A 22,137-nucleotide genomic window follows, 5' to 3' on the forward strand; every position below is an offset into this window, starting at 1 on the left:
ATTCAAGCAACCCGCCCATGAATTGGCGATAATTTTAAACCGAAACTAAAGCACGATCATGCGAATATACTACCGGGTTTCTACTGATACAAAGCTAAATCGCAGAGGTAACCCTTTAAATAGGGCACTATTTGAGGGAACAGACATTTATAGTTGTGTCCGAAACAACATTGAACATTCAATCAATCAAACTTTGTTTATAAAGCACTTTAAAACAACCGAAGTGGACCAAAATCCATAACTCATAATACATAAAATACAAATAAAACCGATTTGAGACAAACCGCAATACCATAGAAACAATAAAATGAAACAAAATGTCAATGTCAGGTGTCAAAGGCCAAGGAGTAAAGCTGGGTTTTAAGACGCAGTTTAAAAATAGACAGTAAAGAGGCCTATCTATGGGGCAGTGGCAGTTCATTCCACAGTTTAGGAGCTGCCACAGCAAAGGCCCGGTCCCCTCTGAGCTTATGCTTTGTTTTGGGCACATTCAGGAGCAGTTGATCAGCTTACCCGAGAGAACAGGTGGGAGTAGCAGCTCAGAGATGTAGGGTGGGGCAAGACCATTCAGGGATTTAAAAACAAATAATAGAATTTTGAAGTGGATCCTAAAATGTACTGGCAGCCAGTGGAGTGAGGCTAAAATGGGTGAAAGGAGCTAAAAATGTTACACTTCTTCCAGTAAAAAGACGTCCTGCAGCGTTTTGTACTAACTGGAGACGGGCGACAGAAGACCCCCTAACCCCCACATACAGTGCTTTACAGTAATTAGCCGTAATCCAGCCGTAATCCAACATTATCGAGTGCACGTATCCAATACCATAATGCATCGCAATAATATAGATATGTATACGTATATCTATATCTATGCACTCAATGGCTAGAGAATACCCATAATGCACTGTGGCGGTCACGCCGAATGAATTCCTGCATCTTGCCAGAAGATGGCGCCAGCAGTTAAATCCATTTTCCAAACCACTGGTACAGCGTAATATCATACAGGGGAAAAATCCTTTTTAATTGATTATTAAATTGTTTAATTACGGTTTATACATGCTAGCTTCCACGACAGAGTTCGAGATAAATCTTTTCATTACTACTGGAGCTGACAGTTTGCTAAGTTTCAAATGAACAGCAAGCACAAACTATGCCGCACTCAGTGAATTCGCTAACTTGTTTTCATTCACACAGAAAGAGAAATTGATCTCACACCAAAAACACATAACCTTTGGCAACACATTTTTAAAAGAAGAATATGGGGCTTGTTTTGATTCCAGTCAAAATGCTCTCATAACACTTATCCAGCAGATTTACTATGCTGCAGTACACAAGTTTAAACCTGACGTGAGATTTGATTGAAGCCACCACCGTTCACGTCCATATTAAAAAATGACAAATTTTGCGTGGAAACGACTGTACATTTGTTTCATAAATGAGGGCCACTATGTTGGTTTCAGTCAGGCCTAGGGCGGGGCCTATAATCCAGTCCTTCCAGAAAAATGCGGCTTTTTTTTGTGATTGTTGCGGGCAAAAATCCTTGATTATGCGGCACGTTTTCTTAAAAAATGCGATGAAAAATGCGGGATATTTATGCAATTTTATGCGATAAAATTGCGGGAACTTGCAAAAACTGCGGTTTGATGAGAAAGAGAAAAAAAGCACTACATCACAGAAAGTGCTGGAATATTTAAGTTCTCATCTTGTTTTATTGAAGACCTTAATAATGGCTCAAATTTACAAAACATTTAGTCAATCAAGTTCTGTAGCTTTACAAAAGGAATATGCTACAACTTCTGAAAAAATTAATAAATAACTTCCTGTTTTACAGATGTCGCTATACAAAACAGACATTTGAGTGCTTCCAATGCACAAAGTGCAATCTCTTAAAGGGTTAGTTCACCTAAAAATGAAAATTCTGTCATTAATGACTTCCCTTTATGTTGTTGGACACAAATTAAGATATTTTAGTTGAATTCCGATGGCTCAGAAAGGCCTCCATTGGCACAATGTACACTCTCAAGACCCATAAAAGGTAGCCTACTAAAGACGTCGTTACAAAGTCCATCTCATTACAGTGGTTCTACAATAACTTTATGAAGCGACGATAATAGTTATTGTGTGCAAAAAAAACTAAATAACGACTTATATAGTGATGACTGATTTCAAAACACAGCATCATGATGCTATGAATCATCGAGTCGATTCATGATTCGGATCGCGTGTCAAACTGCTGAAATACGTGACTTTGGCGATCCAACCCTCTGAATCGACTCATTGATTCATAACGCTTCAAACCGCTGAATCAACTCATTGATTCATAACGCTTCAAACCGCTGAATCGACTCATTGATTCATAACGCTTCAAAGCTGTGTTTTGAAATCAGTCAGCACACAGGGAAACTGCTTTGCTCTTTTGCTGTTATTTTTGTTGGCCAATGGGAGTTTGTGCTTCATCATGGTTTCACCGGTATCTATGGTTTCTCCACGGGGTTTGAAGCTTTTCGATGACGTTCGCGTCGGGTAATCACGTCACTTCAAAACGTTCCCATGGCAATAGGCGGAAATGGCGGCTCTTGTGTGAAGTAAACGAACATTTTTCAACTTTCTGCTAATATATATGACTTTTTTTGCAACGAAAATGCGGGGATTATGAAATCATGATAGCCCCGCATATTTTGCACGCGGAAATAGGCAATTTATGCGGCGAAAGTGCGGCGTATTTGAAAAAATGCGGCCCCCGCATGAATATGCGGACTTTGGCTGATTATGCGTTAAATCACGCGATCGCATAATCGCGTTTTTCTGGAGGGACTGATAATCACGCAATTGTTCAGGGCAGAAAGAAAGGCTTTTGTTTGGCCTAATTTTTAAGAATGTTAATGGCATGCATTAGAATGTCAAAACAGAGCCATCTAGCAGTTTCTCAACAGTTTCATCAACTCTTTTTGACTTATGTGGCGTTCACACCGGACGCGATTCGCGCGAATAATTCGCGCTAATCGCGCGAAGGTGGACGCGTGTACATTTTGAGTTTACTCGCGCGAATCGCGCGTGAAATTCGCGCGAATCGCGTGTGACATTTACTGCACAACAGATGCGAATTCGCGTCATGGGCGGGGCTTCCGCCAGCAGCTCGTCTCGTTGAGAAATGGCTGACATGGGCTGTGTTTACATGTCTTTTTTTTTGTTCATATCTACTGTTAATGTGTGACAAAACGTAGTTTTAAGACTTTTTCAGTCGATAATGTAGTTGTTTAAAGCTCAAATCTGTGGTTTATTTACATAAACAGTGCCTATTTGAACATTTTATCTGCCGTTGTCGGAGCTGTGAGCTCCAGCGGACAGCGCGCTCAGCGCACGTGAAAGCCGGCGAGGGCAACCTTTCCTCGGCCAGTCCTTCTGCCGTCTCCCGCTGGCTCTGATGTCTCTGTGGTGTGTCTCGAGCTATAATTCGTCTTGTAACGGCCGATCTTTGGTCTCATGGATCTATAATTTGTTCCCTGGCAAATCGTTTAGGCTGAGGGCAAAGATAAGTTTCATTACTTTATATTTTTAGGCTATAACTGTACGTTGCAGTTGTAACGTTAGCCTACTAGCACTGACTTTGAATGTTTGACTGCATTGTTGCTTTGTTTCATGTATAGCTTGTTATACATTACTGATACTTTTGTATTATTGATCATACATAAACTTGCATTTAACAAAAAGAGACTGGGTTGTGTTTCATGTAATTTAATGTTATCACAGTGATAATCATATTGTCTGAACCAGATATCAATATACAGATTTTCTCTTCATTGTTGTCACTACTAGAGCAAGCTCCTGATTGGTTAACGCGGCGCGAAATATCCGCCAAAGTTCAGATTTTTCAACTTGAGCGTTTCGCGCGATTCACGCGATTCGCGCGTTCAAAACGCTCAAGTCGCGTCCTTCTCGCCGCCTCAATCGCGCGAATCGCGCGAATCTCGCCGCCTCATTCGCGCGAATCGCGCCGCAGAATGCCATTTCGCGTCTCTGCATTGACTTAACATGTAAATCACTCGCGCGAATCGCGTCCGGTGTGAACGCACCATAAGAGTTTCACTTTCTCTAAAGCTGGGGTCTTCAACAAGGCAAGATTCCACCAATTATTTTTGTGAAATAATGAAAATATGTGTTGGAAATATAAATAAATAAGTAAATGACTCTGTACATCTAATTAATTGAATGACTCTGCAAAGTAAACATCTTACAAGTATGCTAAAAAATTAATATGGTACTATTTATTTTTTTTAAATGGCAAGCTTAAAATCACTCAAGGTTCTTTATTAGCATCTATGTTTCCATAAAGAACCATTAACATTGGAACCATGGAACATTTCAATGCCACAAAAGGTTTTTTATAGTGGAAAAGGGTTATTTTAGATTACTGAAATGTTCTAAGAAACATTATTAAATATTATTAGTTATATTAAATGTAAGACTTGTATAGCATCACTGTGAAGATAGATCTAGATCTAGAGTAGATAGATCTTTAATATCTTTGATATGAATGTTATTCTCAATGTTCATCATATACAATACCTGATGTTAATGTTACAAATGTTTTATGATGCTATGGGATTCTTTAGAGTATTATATGTGAAATATTAATATCTTTTTAAATGTTACATGCATATTTTTGGAAATAAACGTTAAAAAAAGAAACAACGCTTCTAGTGAGTGGAGTTCTTAAATATCAATTTTTGATTGATAGATATTATTTTTCTTTAGCCTAATATCTATGTTATTCTCAATATATCTATCTAATTATAAAAGAACTGTTTAAACTTCACAATACACCAAGTAGTAATAAAATGTCTTGAACAGTTAGAAATGTTACCGGTTTTTTATATTTATAACAACATATTCATAGATAATTCCTGCGAGAGCCCAACACACCATATTAGCAATACACATCTGAACACTATTAATATGTGCCCTAATTAAATAAGACGAGACAGATTTCCATCGAGGCCCAAATTAAAAAAGTGTCACTTTTCAGGATAACTCTATGTTATGATAACTCTAAAATATGTGGTTATCCAGGTTTCCAAACTTCCATTTTTATCTATCCCATTCCAACAAAATAGTTACAGTTCGAGTCTTGTCTATAGCAACTGTATCCAAGACAAAATGTTCTGTCACATTAAAACATGTTTTCGCAACATACAACATAAAAAAGAATTTAACTGGATTTTGCTGGAGAATCTTAAATTGGCTGGAACCTTAAACATGTGAAGCGAAGAATAAGATAAGTAACATAAGATTATTAATAGCCTACACAACATTATGGGTGGATCTCTGAAAATGCTAGCTGGAAGAAGGCTTACAGACGCTTAAAATAAAGCAGTGGTATGCAGGATTTACAGAACAGAAAGCGCATAAACGTTTACATAACAGCGCATTCAACATCTTTATAACTATTTTAATAGTATAGACGTTAACAGACCGATTATAGTGGAAAAGAGTATATGTTACTTACAGTTTAAACGGCGGGCCGTCACTTCCTAGGTACAGAGTACCTCAGTCTGTGCTCGTGCGTAAAGACACGCAGCGTAATATTTAATGAGGTGGGTGGGACTCATACTTTCCATGACTGTGTCACACCAAACAATCTTTAACTAAATACAAAACATGTGACTCTTTCGTTCACCGTGACTCACTTTGTTTGGTGATAAAGGAATGACCATTGTAATCTTTCCATAAGTCTGTCAAATATGACATAACCTATAGCGGAATATACCGTTTAAAAGAGCAGTTAGGCTACATAAAATGCTTTGTATGCGTTCACAGTATGGCCGGTTCCTGTAGGTTTCCCCCCCATTTCTGTTGTTGTTTTTAAATATTAATATGTGACACAATATAGCACAAGTCACACAAGACTGGGTGGGCTAAATATGGAAGTTTGCCCAAGCAGGATTACGCCCTAAATTCAGCTACGCCCATCTGTACGTGCGTATGACGTCCATGGACGCGTGTGTTTACAGTAATCATGAAAACGATCTTTTCTTCGTGAACATATTTTTAAACATTACAAAGACTTTCAAGCCGCAAAGCACTCATAACTATGGACATCTACAAATAATTGAATTCCTTGATTATACACGTAGGCTATGCCCCCCCCCCCCCCTGCTTAATATGTGAATACATTTTTCTTATATTTATTTTATAATATATTATATTTATAATATCTTATAATATATTTTATATGAATGTTATCCTCTACGTTCATCATATAGCCTACAATACACGATGTTTATGTTATTAATGTGCTATGATGCTATGGAATTCTTTAGAGCATTATATGTGAAACATTTGTATCTTTTGAAAGTGCAGAGAAAAAGATTGATCTGTTGATGTGCTAAACTCGCCATTGATAGATATTAAATAAATAAAAAAAGTATTTACTAAATGTATTTATTCAAAATACAGCAGGGTCTTTCATTTTACACATGGGCTACTTTTTATTCCAGTGTGCACCAAACCCATATTAAGTTTTTCCTGCCAAAAAAAGCAAATTATTTTTTGTTCGTTTCATCTGACCATAGATCCCATCTTGTTTGAAGTTCCAGTAGTGTCAGTCACTTTTCAAATGTTCTATGGACTGATGAAACAAACAAAAGAAGAGCTTTTTGGCAGCAAACATTTAAGATGGGTTTGGTGCACACAGGGATAAAAAGTACCCCATGTGTAAAATGAAATAATTTAATGCTGTGGGCCTAATTTTCTGGTCCTGGACATCTTAGATACAGATAAATGGCATCATGGATTCGACCAAATACCATATATATATATACACACACACACATACACTATATTGCCAAAAGTATTGGGACACCCCTCCAAATCACTGAATTTGGGTGTAATAATCACTTCCATGGCCAAAGGTGTAATCAAGCTCCTAGGCATGCAGACGCTTCTACAAACATTTGTGAAAGAATTGCTCGCTCTCAGGAGCTCAGTGAATTCAAGCATGGTACCGTTGTGATAGGTTGCCACCTGTGCAATAAGCCCATTCGTGAAATTTCCTCACTACTAAATATTATACAGTCAACTGTTAGTGGTATTATAACAAAGTGGAAGCAATTGGGAACAACAGCAACTCAGCCACGAAGTGGTAGGCCACGTAAAATCACAGAGCGGGGTCAGTGCATGCTGAGGCACACAGTGTGCAGAAGTCTGCAACTTTCTGTAGAGTCAATAGCTATAGACCTCCAAACCTCGTGTGGCCTTCAGATTAGCTCAAGAACAGAGAGCTTCATGGAATGGGTTTCCATGGCCGAGCAGCTGCATCCAAGCCTTACATCACCAAGTGCAATGCAAAGCGTCGGATGCAGTGGTGTAAAGCACGCCGCCACTGGACTCTAGAGAGTTCAAGTTTGGAGGGGGGGATTATAGTGTGGGGTTGTTTGTCAGGGGTTGGGCCTGGCCCCTTATTTCCAATGAAAGGAACTTTCAGTGGTTCAGCGTACCAAGACATTTTGGACAATTTCATGCTCCCAACTTTGCCATTCACTCCTAGACTGATTAAACTCTCATGTTTTAACTCAGATTAAACATACTTTAACAACTTCCTACGTGTACCCTAAGGTGTTGTCACTGTATTTTCTTGTAAATCACTTTAATAAGAAATTGCCAACTTAGACCATAGATGTGAATTAATTAATCACTAAAAGATTAGAGCACATGCATTGCATGCCTATATGCAATCATTGCTACATCCTCTGTAAGGAGATTGCATGATAATTATATTGAGGAACTGTTCCATAGAAGGAAATGTGTACTTTCTCAAGATAGTAATCACAGAAGTGATGCAAGCCTAACATGATCTGATATTTAAGAAAAGGCTTTATTTTTTAAAAATAGAATTCTTTTTTTTTTGTTCATATAGCTGAAGTTGTACATGTCACAAAAAAAGTGATTTATTTTTGATATTGTATATGCAAAATGTATAAAGTCTGTTATAGTACATAGTAATATATTAATACAAATACACCACAAAATACATTACAATATAATACATTTCATAAGAAATTCAGCTCTTACCACAGTTTAAAAATCAAACTGAAATAAACAGCAATTCCAAGAGGGTAATTACAAAAAACTGTTAAAGCTTCTCAGTAGATTCTGATATCCGTGGAATAACATGGTCCCCTACGGATAATATGGAGAAAACAGTGGAGTCCCGCGCTGATTGGTGAGCCAAGTAAACACCAAAAGTCACCTAAGAACAAGAGCAGAGGAGAAAAGAGAAGTAATGTGATTTTCATATTTTAGAAATGTCATTTCTTGTAAAAGCATTCAAAGGCAGAACAAAATAATGAGAAGTTTTGTTTTTCCAGACCTTTCCACTTCTGCATTCAGAAAGAGACCTAAGGGGTTCCTGGGTCCTAGTGGCTGATTTTTGATCAACTCCAATCATCTGACAGCGGCCACATCTCCCCACCACCTTAACAAAACAAAGACCTGAACATCTGTTTGAATTCTTGCAGATGTGTGTCTATTACATATTTCCACTAACCTGAAACTGCGTGCCTCCTACTGTCAAGTTAGACCAGTCGTCCTCTTCAAACGGCTCCTGTCCTGACATGACCAGATTCGCCCTGAAACGCTGAATGATCTGCTCCATGTCGCTCCATGTTCCTTCGTTCTCCCTATCATGCCTTTAACATGCCAAAGAATGAAAAAGAAATGAGTACTGGCTGACCATTTAAATAAATCTGTCAATTTAAAAGTCGTCTATTAGCCATCTAATAGATAATCATTTGGGTAGCCTCAAATGTTATACTACCAAATAAAAAGGGCATAAATTGGGCATTACTATACCTGTTGACAATGTGCTCTTGTAGAAAAGACACACTGGCTCTGCTAATAAGCAGAAACTGAGCTTCATTCACCAGAGAGAGAGATGTTGGACAACAGGCTGGATAGGGAGATAAAAAAGTACAATTGTTGCCTTGTTAGCTCACACTTCACACTTAATCACACTTCACACTTCACACTTAATCATTACCTTGTTAGCTCACACTTTATAAGCCTGGTCATGTCTGTCATTCATTGCGAAGTCTTGTTCTGTTCACACTGCATTTCTGAGCGGTTTCCCTGGTTTCTGGTCTCTTGGTTTTGGATTTCTTGCCTGTTCTGTGGATTATCCGTTTGCCTGTCTCTCCTGTTTTGTTTGCCTGATTGGACTGATTACCTGTTACGACCTCTTGCCTGTTTGTTGACTCTGAGTGTGGATTACCCTTTAAAATAAAGCTGCATTTGGATCCTCAACCTTCTGTCTCAGAGCAGTACGTGACACATAGAGTAAGTACAGAGTACAGCGATACATCATTATTATTTTTTTCCTTTGTTACAATAGATTGGAAAATCTGAGCACAGTTTGAGACCTTGTTGAGGTCTCTTCTGAATGATAATTTCTAGGTTCTTATCTCTGAAGAAAAATCTGATAAGCAAAAGTCTCAATTAGAGATGCTATTTCTAATGCTATTTCATGCATTCTGACTTATTTACACTGATAAAGAGTTGGATTCTCATGCTAAACATGGCCAAAGTTTCAAAAAATTAGTTGGATGTATGACAGAGTATTTCTGTGCCAAATACACTCCTTCAGGATCTGTATACCTTTCAAAAAGGTTTTTTTTTTCTGAGACTGGCCCTGTATGACGTCATAAAGGGCGGAATTCCTTGTATGGGCACTTCTCCCTGATAAGCGCATGCGCACATCAACCAGAGCGAGCGCAAGAGCACACCCATCAATGAGCTTCCCAAAGAATGCTTCCCCGCGTTAACGGAACAGTACAGTTTGTTTTTCCGGAGTTGTGCAAGTGTGTTTGTTTGTTCCTGGCATTTTGGTGACGAATGTTTTAATAACAAGGCCCATTTCGACGTTGGATTTGCAAATGGTTTGAAACTAAAAGATGGATAAAAGACAAAAGATCCCAGTCACGAGTCGAAACCGCAGGCGGTAAGTGAAATTGCATCAAATGTCTGTTTTGTTGGCAATCGGCGCGTAAGTGGATATAATCTAAACAACACCAACATATAGTGAATCAAAAGTTATCCAGGGATAATGCGAATCGCGATGATGTATTGTGTGTGTGTGTGTGTCATAGGTGCGTGCTTGTGACTCTTTAGCTCCACCCACTGCACGCCTCCAAGTTAAAGAATCGGTACAGCGTATCTGTCTTTTATAAATCTGATTAAACTAAAGACTCTTCTGAGATATGATGGATGCAGTACTATGCAGTTCTTCAGATCCAGACCAGATGGTGGACCTGCACTGAGCCTGGTTTTTCCCAAGGTTTTTTTTACTCCATGTCTGTCACCCCAAGGAGTTTGTGTTCCTCTCTACTGTCACCTCTGGTTTGCTTAGTTGGGGATACTTAATATTCAGCAATATTATAAACTTGACTGCACTGACACCATTGGATAAGAACTGAACTGAACTGTGCCGGATGATGACACCGTTTTCTACAGAGCTGATTTGAACTATTTTTATAATTGATGAACTTCACACAGTCATTGAACTGAACTGAATCAACACTGAACTGACTTCATCACCAAAACAATCTGTATTGTATAAAGCGCTATATAAACAAAGGTGACTTGACAACTTTTCAATAGGAAGAATCACCAACAACTCCGTCTGGTCATTTCACATGTCAACTACCTTTCACAACCAAACGTGCGAGAAGTGACACAGGAAATAAAGTAAGATCACGTGTGACACACGAGAACTCCTGAGACTGTATTTCTTGGTAGATCGCAAGAAGCTAGTTCCAAGTTGTCTGTGTGCTGATTTGCAGCAAAAAAAACAAAAAAAAACAAAGAAGAATGTGGAGGTAAGAATGGTTGCTTGCAGAAGCCAAGCTTGCTGATGTTCTATAGCAGATCTGACTCCTCCCCCTGGACTTTCACTTGCCCTGTATCTTGCGCTATTTTTGGTTTAGGTTGTCGACGATGTAATATCCATTCAAAACATATTTAACACTGCAGGACTCGACATCGGCCTTCTCTCAGATCGTGTCATTGATCATACACACTACATTATTGTCACTCATGTGAAAAAGCACTGATTAGCCACAAAACTGCAGGTGAGTGGAAATCGGGGCTAAATCATGTAGTGTGTAGCCGACATAAATATTAATAAAGCAAATATTCCTTTGAAGGATTACATTTAAACAACAATATTAAGGATTCAGGATTTTGTGGCATTTCAAAAAAACATAATACATTGAAATACAAATGTTGTATTTTACCTTTATCTCGTCCAAATTTCATGTCGCGCAGGAATTCCGGTCTCTGCCTTATAAGACGACAAGGTTTTCCTAGAAACTCAGTAAGCCAGGCTGAAACTTCCTCCCCACAATCCACTGTCGGTACCCTACACCAAAGACAGATTAATAATAAGCTACAACAAGATTCATATTAAGCTACAGGGTTGCATTCTGTAATGATATAAAATAATAGCGTGCAACAGTCAGGTTCCGGAAGTAAAAACTCCATTCATTTTCTCCAAAAGGAAATTGATTTTGAACAATAACTTATAAACCTTTAAAGACAGACCTACTGGTAGCTACGAGGTTGTTAATCGATGGTATTTGCTTCTGCTAAGGCGACCAGCTAAGGCGATTAAGGAATTAATGTTTAATTCCTGGTGAAAACTACATTACCCATGATGCTGTACAGAAAATTATACCAATCAGAGAGTCGAAAAAAGCAACACGACAAAATATCTACACCCACTTCCATTAAGCACTGCGAATGACGTATTTGAGTCAATCTCCCTACGATCTCAAAAAGTGAAATGTTTGTATAACAATGGGCAAGCATAAGGATTTGAGCGAGTCAAATTGGGCAAGGGCCAAATTGTGATGGCTAGGCGACTGGGTCAGAGCATCCAAAACTGCAGCTCTTGTGGGGTGTTCCCGGTCTGCAGTGGTCGGTATCCATCAAAAGTGGTCGAAGGAAAGAACAGTGGTGAACCGACGACAGGGTCATGGGCGGCAGAGATTCATTGATGCACATGGGATGGGAGGCTGGCCCATGTGGCCCAATCAAACAGACGAGCTACTGTAGCTCAAATTGCTCAAGAAGTTAAAGCTGGTTCTGATAGAAAGGTGTCATAATACACTGTGCATCGCAGTTTGTTGCATAGCCGCAGATCAGCCAGGGTGCCCATGCTGACCCCTGTCCACCACCCAAAGTGCCAACAGTGGGCATGTGAGCATCAGAACTGGACCACGGAGCAATGGAAGAAGGTGGCCTGGTCTGATGAATCAAATTTGGATGGCCGGGTGCATTGTAAGTCAAATTTTGCAGTGTTGTGATTCACCTCGTAGCAGATTGTCTTGGTTCATGGCTTATAACGCTTTAAAAAAGACTATTTTAAAATTCCTATGGGAAAAATTTATGAAAAAAAAAAAAAATTCCGGAACCAGCACCGCTGAAAAGGGGACGGGCGCTGTTGGACATTTTTGGTGGGTTTGTGTTTTATCTTCATACCTGTCACCACAAACTTTGCTCTGGGATGTTCTTAGATCTGAATTCTCTAGACTGGTCTCCAAGTGAACAGAGACTGCTTCCATGCCTGAGACAGGACAGAATGCATCATTTTTATCATTGAACACATTAAAAATACATTACTAAAGAATATATTATTAATGATCTGATTATGTGGTAACATGCAAATTCATTTGATACAATGCACTTATTGTGTACATACATTTTTTACACTGTACATGTAATTAGAGCTGTAATTTCTGTAATCATATCTATAATTACACTGTCGACTCTTCCCTTACCCCTTAACCCTCTGACCTTAACCTATCCATACCACTAAACCTGTCCACCTCAATAGCAGTGTTTTGCAATACAACATGAACACAAGTACATTGTAGTTAAAGACATCTAATTTAAAGCATGACCATAATTTTGTTACAAATGAAAAAATACAATAAAAATATGACTTTTGGCACATACAAAGAAATAACATGGTACCATCTGATATTATCATTATACCATGGCACTTCTATAGTACTTGAAAAGGCACTGTCTACTAAATGAAAAGGTGTAATTTATTAATCTTATCTCATGAGATGTCCGCAGTTATTGTTTTTTTAAATAGCTGTAGGGATGTTCTTTGTACCACACTACTGGGGAACAGCAAATGTCTGACCTGAGACCTGCAGCTGCAGAGTGTTAGATGCCAGACAGATGATAGGGCGGATGAGACACAGTTTTGGCTCCCTTTTCTGGCTCAGACAAACCCCATTCTCATTCACAACCATCCACAAACGGTCATACAACAGACCCTGTGGTCCCAGTGGCCATTCTGTCACCTGTTAGGTCAATCATAACAGCTCAGTACTTGCCATGAAAACTGATTTCATTATATTAACCTGCGTTTCATTGTCAACATAGAAAGATAAAAATAAAAAAAACATCTTTCTGTACCTCAAATGATGCACATGATTTGACAGGGTAGATAAAGAGATTGGATAGAGTATGGCTAATGCCATTGTTCTTTCTTTCTTTTGACACAGTGCCTTCAGACGGTGTTATTCTCTCAGGTGAAGGGGTGATAACTTTCTCATTCTCATCCCCTAGTTGGCCATTTGTTGTTGATGTCAGGTGATAAGATGCTGATGACTCCATCGGTGCAGCTGACTTTAACTTGGTTATTCTCTTTTGGTCCAGGATTAGTGGTTTGTACACAAAACAATTCACAATAAACCGAAGAAAGTTCTGGCAGTCTTCGAAACTGGACATATATCCAAAAGACACACGAATGGATCCTGTGGGACGTCCGTCAACCAGATCAATGTTGTCGCCACAGACATGACCGGCCTTGAAAAGAACCATTCATTTATTACTTCAAACATCTTATTTGTTTAATTATCATCCACCCATCCACCCATCCATCCATCCATCCATCCATCCATCCATCCATCTATCTGCCTGTCCTCATCCATCCGTCTGTCTATCCATCTGTCTGTCTGTCCTCATCCATCTATCTATCTGTCTGTCTGTCTGCCTTCATCCATCCTTAATTCGATCTATCTATTGGTTGGTTGGTCTGTCTGTTCTCATCCGTCTGTCTGTCTGTCCATCGATCTATCCTCATCCGCCCGTCCATCTGTTCTCATCCATCCATCGTTCATTCTATCTGTCTATTGGTTGGTCTGTCTGTTCTCATCCGTCTGTCTGTCTGTCTGTCTGTCTGTCTGTCTGTCTGTCTGTCTGTCTGTCTGTCTGTCTATCTATCTATCTATCTATCTATCTATCTATCTGCCTGTCCTCATCCATCCGTCTGTCTTTCCATCTATCTATCTATCTATCTATCTATCTATCTATCTATCTATCTATCTATCTATCTATCTATCTATCTATCTATCTATCTATCTATCTATCTATCTATCTATCTATCTATCTATCTATCTATCTATCTATCTATCCTCATCCATCTGTCTGTCTGTCCATCCATGCATCCATCCATCCATCCATCCATCTATCTGCCTGTCCTCATCCATCCATCCATCCATCCATCCATCCATCCATCCATCCATCCATCCATCCATAATTCTATCTATCTATTGGTTGGTTGGTCTGTCTGTTCTCATCCGTCTGTCTGTCTGTCTGTCCATCCATCGATCTATCCTCATCCGCCCGTCCATTTGTTCTCATCCATCCATCGTTCATTCTATCTATCTATTGGTTGGTCTGTCTGTTCTCATCTGTCTGTATCTATCTATCTATCTATCTATCCTCATTCATCCATCCATCTATCTCTGTGTAAGATCTAATTGTCAAGCAAACATCAAGTTTGTATTGGCGGAGATCCACTTACATGCAAATTACTCTTCACATCTTGGTTGCTGATAGCCAGATAATGTTGGCAGGCTCCTGTGTTGCAGAAACAGCCTGTGCGAATATGAATGTTGAAGAGACTGGCCATTTTGTCCACCTGCCAAAAAGCAAAAAAAAACAAACAAAAACAATAAGCAAAGACAGAGTCAACCTTTTCTAATTCTTACGTTTTAGATTGAGCATTATCTGCACAATTTGTAGTCCGATTTTATTAGAAATGGTTTTATCTCAGTAAAGCAGTTTATAAATATACCCCTTTTTACAGGTTAATCTGGGGAGAACATAACACAACCCAAAAAACATTTGGCAGTTCCTGACTGACCTGAGAATACCCTACTGCTCGTCCATGACAGTCCAGTAGACTAAAGTTAAGGATTGCACCCTGTTCAGCAATATTCCGAAAGTCATTATCACAATGGATCTGTGCCACAGGATTTCCATTGCTATGACACAGACATGAAAGGACAATGTAGGTGTAGCGGGCCAAACCAAATGTGTGAAGCTGAATGTTCAGCATACTCCCTGGAAATCAAAAACATCCACTTTTAATGTAGGTCATCAGATTGAGAATCATTCCACAGGTATACCATAAACTTTTGAACCTGTAATTTTTTGTAGCGTTTCAAAACCATGATGGAGAGAAATGATGTCAAGGAAGGAGATGGTACCATCCTCAAACCTGAACCAAAAAGAATTACACATGAAACAAATTGTGCAACAGTAGCATCAATTATGATGCTAGCCAACAATAAGAGGTCAAATCTTACCTGCTGACTACATTTGGCTTTGGTACAAAATATTTTTCTGCCACAAGATACGCTGCTGCTGTCCCTCCTCCGAAGTAACTTTTTCTCAAGACCCCAGCAGCGTCATTCCTCACCAGCAAGGCTCCGAGTCCAGTCGGGAAGCCAAACATTTTGTAGAAAGATATTGGCACAAAATCAGCGGGATACTGGCTTAGATCCAGAGGAGAGCAGCTTACAAAACAGGCAGCGTCGAGGAGAACAAACCATCGCCCACTGTGCTCACATGCTGGATAGAGCTGTCGAGACTGAATTCCTTTCACATAGCTGAGGGGATATTTTCTGCCTGAGAAGTTACTCTGGGCAGGATAACAAAAAAGATGAGGTGTAGAACACTCTTCCTCTCCATTTGTCTGTGTCGGGGTTTTTTTCGCTCTGTCTTCCACTTCGTGAGGTAGAACAGAAACTGTGCCAACTCCCTGGAGTGCGGTCACACCGCGAATGCCCACCACAGAGGTGTGGTTGTCAGTGAGGTAGCAGAAATGACTTCCAGGCTCTTCATTTGACACGGCCTTCCAGGGGAAAGCGTCAGCCACTAATTTCAGTGCTGCAGTGCATCCTGATGTGAAAATCACGGAGTACTCTTCAGGACATGTATTAAAATGTTCCAGTATCCTGCAGACGTTCAAAACAAAGAGCTATCACATATAGAATGTTATCAAGATATAAAAATATTACTATAATACTGAATGTTACTAACGCTCAATCTGTCTCAATTCAGGCAAATCCCCCCTTTTTTGTATTAGGTTGTCTCTGTAATCTTCGCTCTTTTTTGTTCACCCTGTGTGTTTATATTTTGTTTCCTTCTTGCAATCTTATATTAGTATTACTTACAGTTGCAAGAAAAACTATGTGAAGCGCTTGCAGAATCTGTGAAAATGTGAATAATATTAACTAAATAAAAGAGATCATACAAAATGCGTTATTTTTTATTTAGTACTGTCCTGAATAAGATATTTTTTTACATATAGTCCACAAGACAAAAAAATTGCTGCATCTTGCTGCATATGCATCTTTTGCATATTTTAGCCGTCTCCAGCAGTGACTGTATGATTCTGAGATCAATCTTTTCACACAGAGTACAATTGAGGGACTCAAACACAACTACTAAAAAAAGGTTGAAACATTCACTGATGCTCCTGAAGGAAACACGATGCATTAAAGGGTTAGTTCACCAAAAAATGAAAATTCTGTCATTAATTACTTACCCTCATGTCGTTCGACACCCGTCAGACCTCCGTTCATCTTCGGAACAGAAATGAAGATCTTTTAGTTGAAATCTGATGGCTCTGAAAGGCCTCCATTGGCACAATGGCACGGTTCACTCTCAAGACCCTTAAAAGGTACTAAAGACGTCGTTACAAAGTCCATCTCACTACAGTGGTTCTACAATAACTTTATGAATCGGCAAGAATAGTTTTTGTGCGCAAAAAAAACCTAAATAACGACTTACATAGTGATGACGATTTCAAAACAAGGCATCATGAAGCTTCGAAGCGTTATGAATCAGCGAGTCGATTCATGATTCGGATCGCGTGTCAAACCGCCAAACTGCTGAAATTTGGCGATCCAAACTGCTGAATCGACTCACTGATTCATAACGCTTTGAAGCTTCATGATGCCGTGTTTTGAAATCGTCATCACTATGTAAGTCGTTATTTAGGGTTTTTTTGCGCACAAAAACTATTATCGCCGATTCATAAAGTTATTTTAGAACCACTGTAGTGAGATGGACTTTGTAACGACGTCTTTAGAACCAGGGGGTGAAAACCTTCCTAGGATGAATTCGATCATTCATGTGATGAATGATCACATGAATGATCCCCCCCCCCCCCCCCCCAGCTCTTAATGCATTGTTTCCTTCTGGAGCATCAGTGAATGTTTCAACCTTTTTTAGTAGTTGTGTTTGAGTCCCTCAATTGTCCTCAATGTGAAAAGATGGATCTCAAAATCATAGTCACTGCTGGAGAGGGTTAAAATATGCAAAAGATGCTGGAAAACTGAAGAATGTGCAGGACCTGGAGGATTTTTCTGAAGGACGTTGGTCAGTTTAACTGCTCAGGACAAACAAGGGACTCAAGAACAACCATCACAAAACAAAACAAAAAACAGCTGTGGATCCAGGTGACACAAGGTATTGAGAATCAATGGTTCATAAACTTTTGAATGGGTCATTTTAATAAATTCAGCTATTTTTTTGTCTTGTGGACTATATGTAAAAAATGTTTTTATGTAAAATATCTTATTCAGGACAGTACTAAATAAAAAATAACATGCATTTTGTATGATGTCTCTTATTTAGTTAAAATTATTCACATTTTCACAGATTCTGCAAGCGGTTTACATACTTTTTCTTGCAACTGTATATACTATTATTCTATTTATTGATGTGTTGAATTATTTTTATATTATGTTATATCATCATTATTATTTTTAGTTTTAATATGTTTGTTATGTGCTTTTTATTAGTTTTTGTTTTTTAAATATTTATATTCATCATTAACTAGCAATTTTATATTATGTGTGATTAATCGCAATTAAAACATTTACTTTTAATATAAGCTTTTATAAGTTTTAATATTTTATAATGTAATAATTTCACAGCTAATCTCCAAATTAATGTAGAAACAACACACATATACACACACACACACACACACACACACACACACACACACACACACACACACACACACACACACACACACACACACACACACACACACAGTTGTTTCCAACTGTATTATAGTGCTCTTATTGTATCTGCTTTTAATAATGATAATGATTTTCTCCTTTGTTATTATGACTGATGAAAAATGAAGAGGGTGCAAAATATCTTACCTGTATCTGACACTTTCCACAGTGTCGTGTGTTAGTCTACTGCTGGGATTATGACTGTGAGGATTGCCTGAGAAAGAAAAGTATGTTACGATCTAGAGCAATATATTATTTTGATGTTATGTAGTGCATTTAACAATGCATATATGACTGTTGATCAGCGAAAAGGAACTCACCATAAACATTCCTAGATATGTCATCATAAAATTCTTTAATCTGAGATTCAGGAAATAGCGTTGTCCCTGCATGGTCAAGGTATGTAATACCTTAAAAAGAGAAGGAAGAACCTTTCAGCGTCTACGGCAGACTCTAGGTGCAATTCACAATGAGATCGACAGAGGGCGCTGCATTCCAACCACAACAACACAACTAAAGAGAAAGTAAGGCAGAAAATGACACCACCACAGCACAGGCCAACGCTCTCAACCACTGAAGAAACTTGGAAGGCTACGCTTAATCCAAAAATCGGTTATTTACTACACAAAAAACTTAATCCATTTACTTACATTCGTATATATTTAAACCATTAGAGTATGTTACAGCACCACGCGCAGTTATTGATATGTTAATGAACGAGGAATTATATAAAAAAAGGACTTTTGTTTTCTTCTTACCTTTAATCCGTTTAAATTCCCGATCGATCAGCTCTTGTTGATCAATGCCGTAACCATAATAGTGCCAGAAACTCTTAAAACTCTCAAAGGTAGATAAATCCTGGAAGTTCTGCAAAGACTGAGTCTCCATTTCTGTAAAGACAGATCACAAGAGCCCCCTCTTTCGCGTATTTATGTATCACTCACCATGTCCAATTGATAGAAGCGAGACCAAAGTCCAGCTGCAGTGTGACAGTTGATTTTTCTGCAGGGCCAACATAGTGAAGTTTCTGACTCAGTTTCCACAAAATATTTAGCAGCACAACTGTTTTTCAGCCATTGTTTCTTGAGCTGCAGTGCAAATCAGCATATCAAAATGATTTCTGAAGGATCATGTGACACTGGTGTAATCCTGGTAAAAATCTTGCCAACCCCAAACTTTCGAACAGTAGTGTAGACTATGATTTTTCTTTTAACATTTAATTCCAAAATGCTATAGTATAAAAAATGGTTTACTTACATTTCCCTTTTTCAAACCATGTTTTTATCATTATTACCATAAATCTTGTTAACTTTTGTAACATATCTTTGTTGCTATTTTTCTGTGTTTTTTAGGCTTAGGTACAAAGATAAAATTCAGGTCACATTCACAATAGTTTTGAAAATGTATATATGCAGAATGAGACCCGTGAGAACCTGTGAAAATTTCGGCAACTAAGAACACATCCAGAGAAAAATATTATAGTAAGACAAAGTAAGACATGTTACATGGTCCTTTATAGTATGAAAATAGTTAAACAGTCACATACAATTTACTTTATGTTGTAACATAACAACAGTTCTATTTGCAATTCTGGGATTTATGGATAAATTGAGTGCAAAGGTATTTTAGTCATTTTAATACTTTTAGTACTTCAACTTATTTCAGTTAGTTGCCAATGTAACATCGCTAATTTTGTTTATTTTAAGTTTTTCATCTAATATTTAATTTTATTTCAGCTTCAGCTTTATTTAAATGAACAAAAATGTTTTGGTTCTATTTTTATGACATGAGAAATCAAATTTGCCTTGATCTTTTGACATATAAAATATCTTTGTATAAAACATCCTGCAAATTTCATAGCTTAAAACGTCCTCATTATAAACAAAGCATTTACTTAATCATGCACAAAAAAAAGAGATATTGCAGGATCTGTGATGTCACACAGGCGAATATATTTGCATATGTGTTACACATCATAGGCCCCGCCCACTGGCATCCAGTCACTTATTGGCCTACACTGGATGTGAGTGTCACGTCAAAAGCAAATAGAACCCATTATAATCGCTGATGCTGGATACAGTATACAGATTCGCAATCGGCTTCTGACACTCGACACACTTGCCTCCGTCGACAATAGGACAAATGTAAGAGTGAAAGAACGTTCGCTTCGACGCGTCCATCTCTATAGAGACTTCAGAAGGTTCCCAGCGTCGGAAACAAGTGGTTGGTTTATTTTAATGGTATCCTGGTTTGTCTCGAAGGATTGTATGTTTGTTCGGAGCATTTTGTTTTGTGAACGAGGAGAGTTTGCATAGAAACTTGTTGAAAGATGAAGCAGCCAACTAGTCTGGCTATCACCAGAACAAGCTCAATTTAAGATTCAACATTGGTCTGGGGAGTCTGCTATGTATTTTCTACTGCACAAGAGGCGTGATCAACTTGCATAAATTAAAAGACTCTGTACGCAATTGGATAGTCCTTCAACCAATCAGACCACAAGAGGCGTGATAAACAGGCATCGATCCATCCCTTCTCTATCCGTCATTGTGTTAAACCTGCCAATAGCGCACCAGGTGGATAAGCCAGTCTGTGATTGGTTCCCGCAAAAGTGTAACAGAAGCAGTAGAAATGAATGTACAGGTTTCCAGACTGAGTTGCAGGGCGAAATCAAATCGCCGGTAGATCAGGCTGGGTTTACCCAGTCTAGCAGCCAACTGTATTGGATCTGACAGCAGCTGCATCACAAACCGTAAGTAAATGATTTCAAAATGCTTTGTCTGTAAATGTCTGTAATTTCAAAACAATTACTGGCGTGCTATAGCGAGTGGGCATTGATACTGTTTCCTATGCAATTAGCCAATCATAACAGTGGCCATTATTGACAAGCCTTAAAGGAGCCACTTCTCTTAAAAACTTGTAATTTCAGACAGGGTTTAGAATGAAGGTTGAAAGTATATATTTGTTTTTTTTATGTGCAAAAATCTTTATTAACATGTGAACCTCAAGAAATATATCTGCGAGCAGCAAATAAGTGCTTTAAGGCCTTTAAACACATTCATAAAAAGGTATTGTTTTATTTAGCAAGCATGTAACCACTTAGATCATAGATGGAAAATACAATTTACAGCCAATACAGGCAATTTACTAAGGAAATATAACGCTCAGCTTATCGAAGGTTGAGCCAAAAACCTAGGCTCAAAAACCTAGTTCGCGAAAGTAGGTTTTTGAAATAATCTTCAATATTTAACGGTCCGATTGACAACGGTGGTCAGAGGAAAAGTTGCTCAGAATGAGGAGTTCTTCCATATGTTATGAATGTAGTGGGCATGTACAGAAAAATCGTGTTATATACAATCTTAGACAAAGAAATTGCATGCCAGTTTATGTTTTTGTGTTTTATCATTTTATAGCGCTACCAAGTGGAATCGCTGTAATTTTTTCACGTGGCCAACAATTGAGTCTATAAACATGAGTACCGAGTTTGGTTACAGCTATTTTAGTAAAAGTGCCACCCCCCCACCTTAAATATTTGATTGATTGATTGATTGATATCTTTATTTCGAACATGAGAAAAGAATATTTAAAATAAAATACAATAATGTTCAAACATTTTAAAAGAAAAAAAGTAAAAATAGAAAAATATTTTTTTATTTTGGTGCTCCTTAGCGACCATGAATTGAAATTTAAACTTTTTTTGATAATTATCGATATTTAGACTCTTTCTGTACTGGTTTGGTTCCGATCG

The 22,137-nt window shown here is 38.3% G+C and overlaps 2 protein-coding genes and 1 long non-coding RNA gene across 5 annotated transcripts in view; all 3 read right to left on the bottom strand.

Moving 5' to 3' along the window:
* Positions 1-5,657, bottom strand: part of anxa11a (annexin A11a) — a 33,567-nt gene extending 27,910 nt beyond the window's left edge. Inside the window, exon 1 of one of the 2 annotated variants that reach the window (XM_079842722.1) lies at positions 5,504-5,657. The gene's annotated coding sequence lies outside the window, so the exon portion shown is untranslated. The remainder of the gene's footprint in view (positions 1-5,503) is intronic. The other variant, XM_079842723.1, reaches the window with a different exon arrangement.
* LOC307142142 overlaps positions 1-22,137 on the bottom strand; it is a 576,947-nt gene that overhangs the window by 386,710 nt on the left and 168,100 nt on the right. The gene's annotated exons all lie outside the window — the stretch shown is intronic.
* On the bottom strand, positions 7,851-19,514 carry mocos (molybdenum cofactor sulfurase). Of its 2 annotated transcripts, XM_079842709.1 has the most exons (16): positions 19,337-19,514; positions 19,151-19,268; positions 18,713-18,802; positions 18,540-18,606; positions 15,663-16,313; positions 15,498-15,574; positions 15,218-15,417; positions 14,876-14,992; positions 13,483-13,875; positions 13,205-13,367; positions 12,532-12,616; positions 11,286-11,410; positions 8,848-8,944; positions 8,543-8,684; positions 8,366-8,470; positions 7,851-8,245 (listed from the first exon to the last, which is right to left on the bottom strand). In XM_079842709.1, exons 1-16 carry the CDS (start codon positions 19,337-19,339, stop codon positions 8,129-8,131), a joined length of 2,550 nt encoding a protein of 849 aa, XP_079698835.1. In that variant the 5' UTR covers positions 19,340-19,514; the 3' UTR covers positions 7,851-8,128. The 2 variants fall into 2 exon arrangements, with proteins under 2 accessions (XP_079698835.1, XP_079698834.1); XM_079842708.1 differs by having other exon boundaries at positions 19,151-19,389.

Source organism: Gobio gobio (assembly GCF_949357685.1).
Source record: "Gobio gobio genome assembly, chromosome: 18".
Lineage (NCBI taxonomy): Eukaryota > Metazoa > Chordata > Actinopteri > Cypriniformes > Gobionidae > Gobio > Gobio gobio.

Bases quoted from the DNA above. Each gene is read 5' to 3' on its own strand.
- mocos (XM_079842708.1), bottom strand. From the start codon at position 19,280: ATGGAGACTCAGTCTTTGCAGAACTTCCAGGATTTATCTACCTTTGAG. The intron at 15,418-15,497 runs GTTCAAAAGTTT...TTTGATTTCCAG, and splicing joins AACGCTACAAAAAATTACAG to GGAGTATGCTGAACATTCAG. The intron at 8,685-8,847 runs GTATAGTAATGC...GGCATGTTAAAG, and splicing joins CAAGAGCACATTGTCAACAG to GCATGATAGGGAGAACGAAG.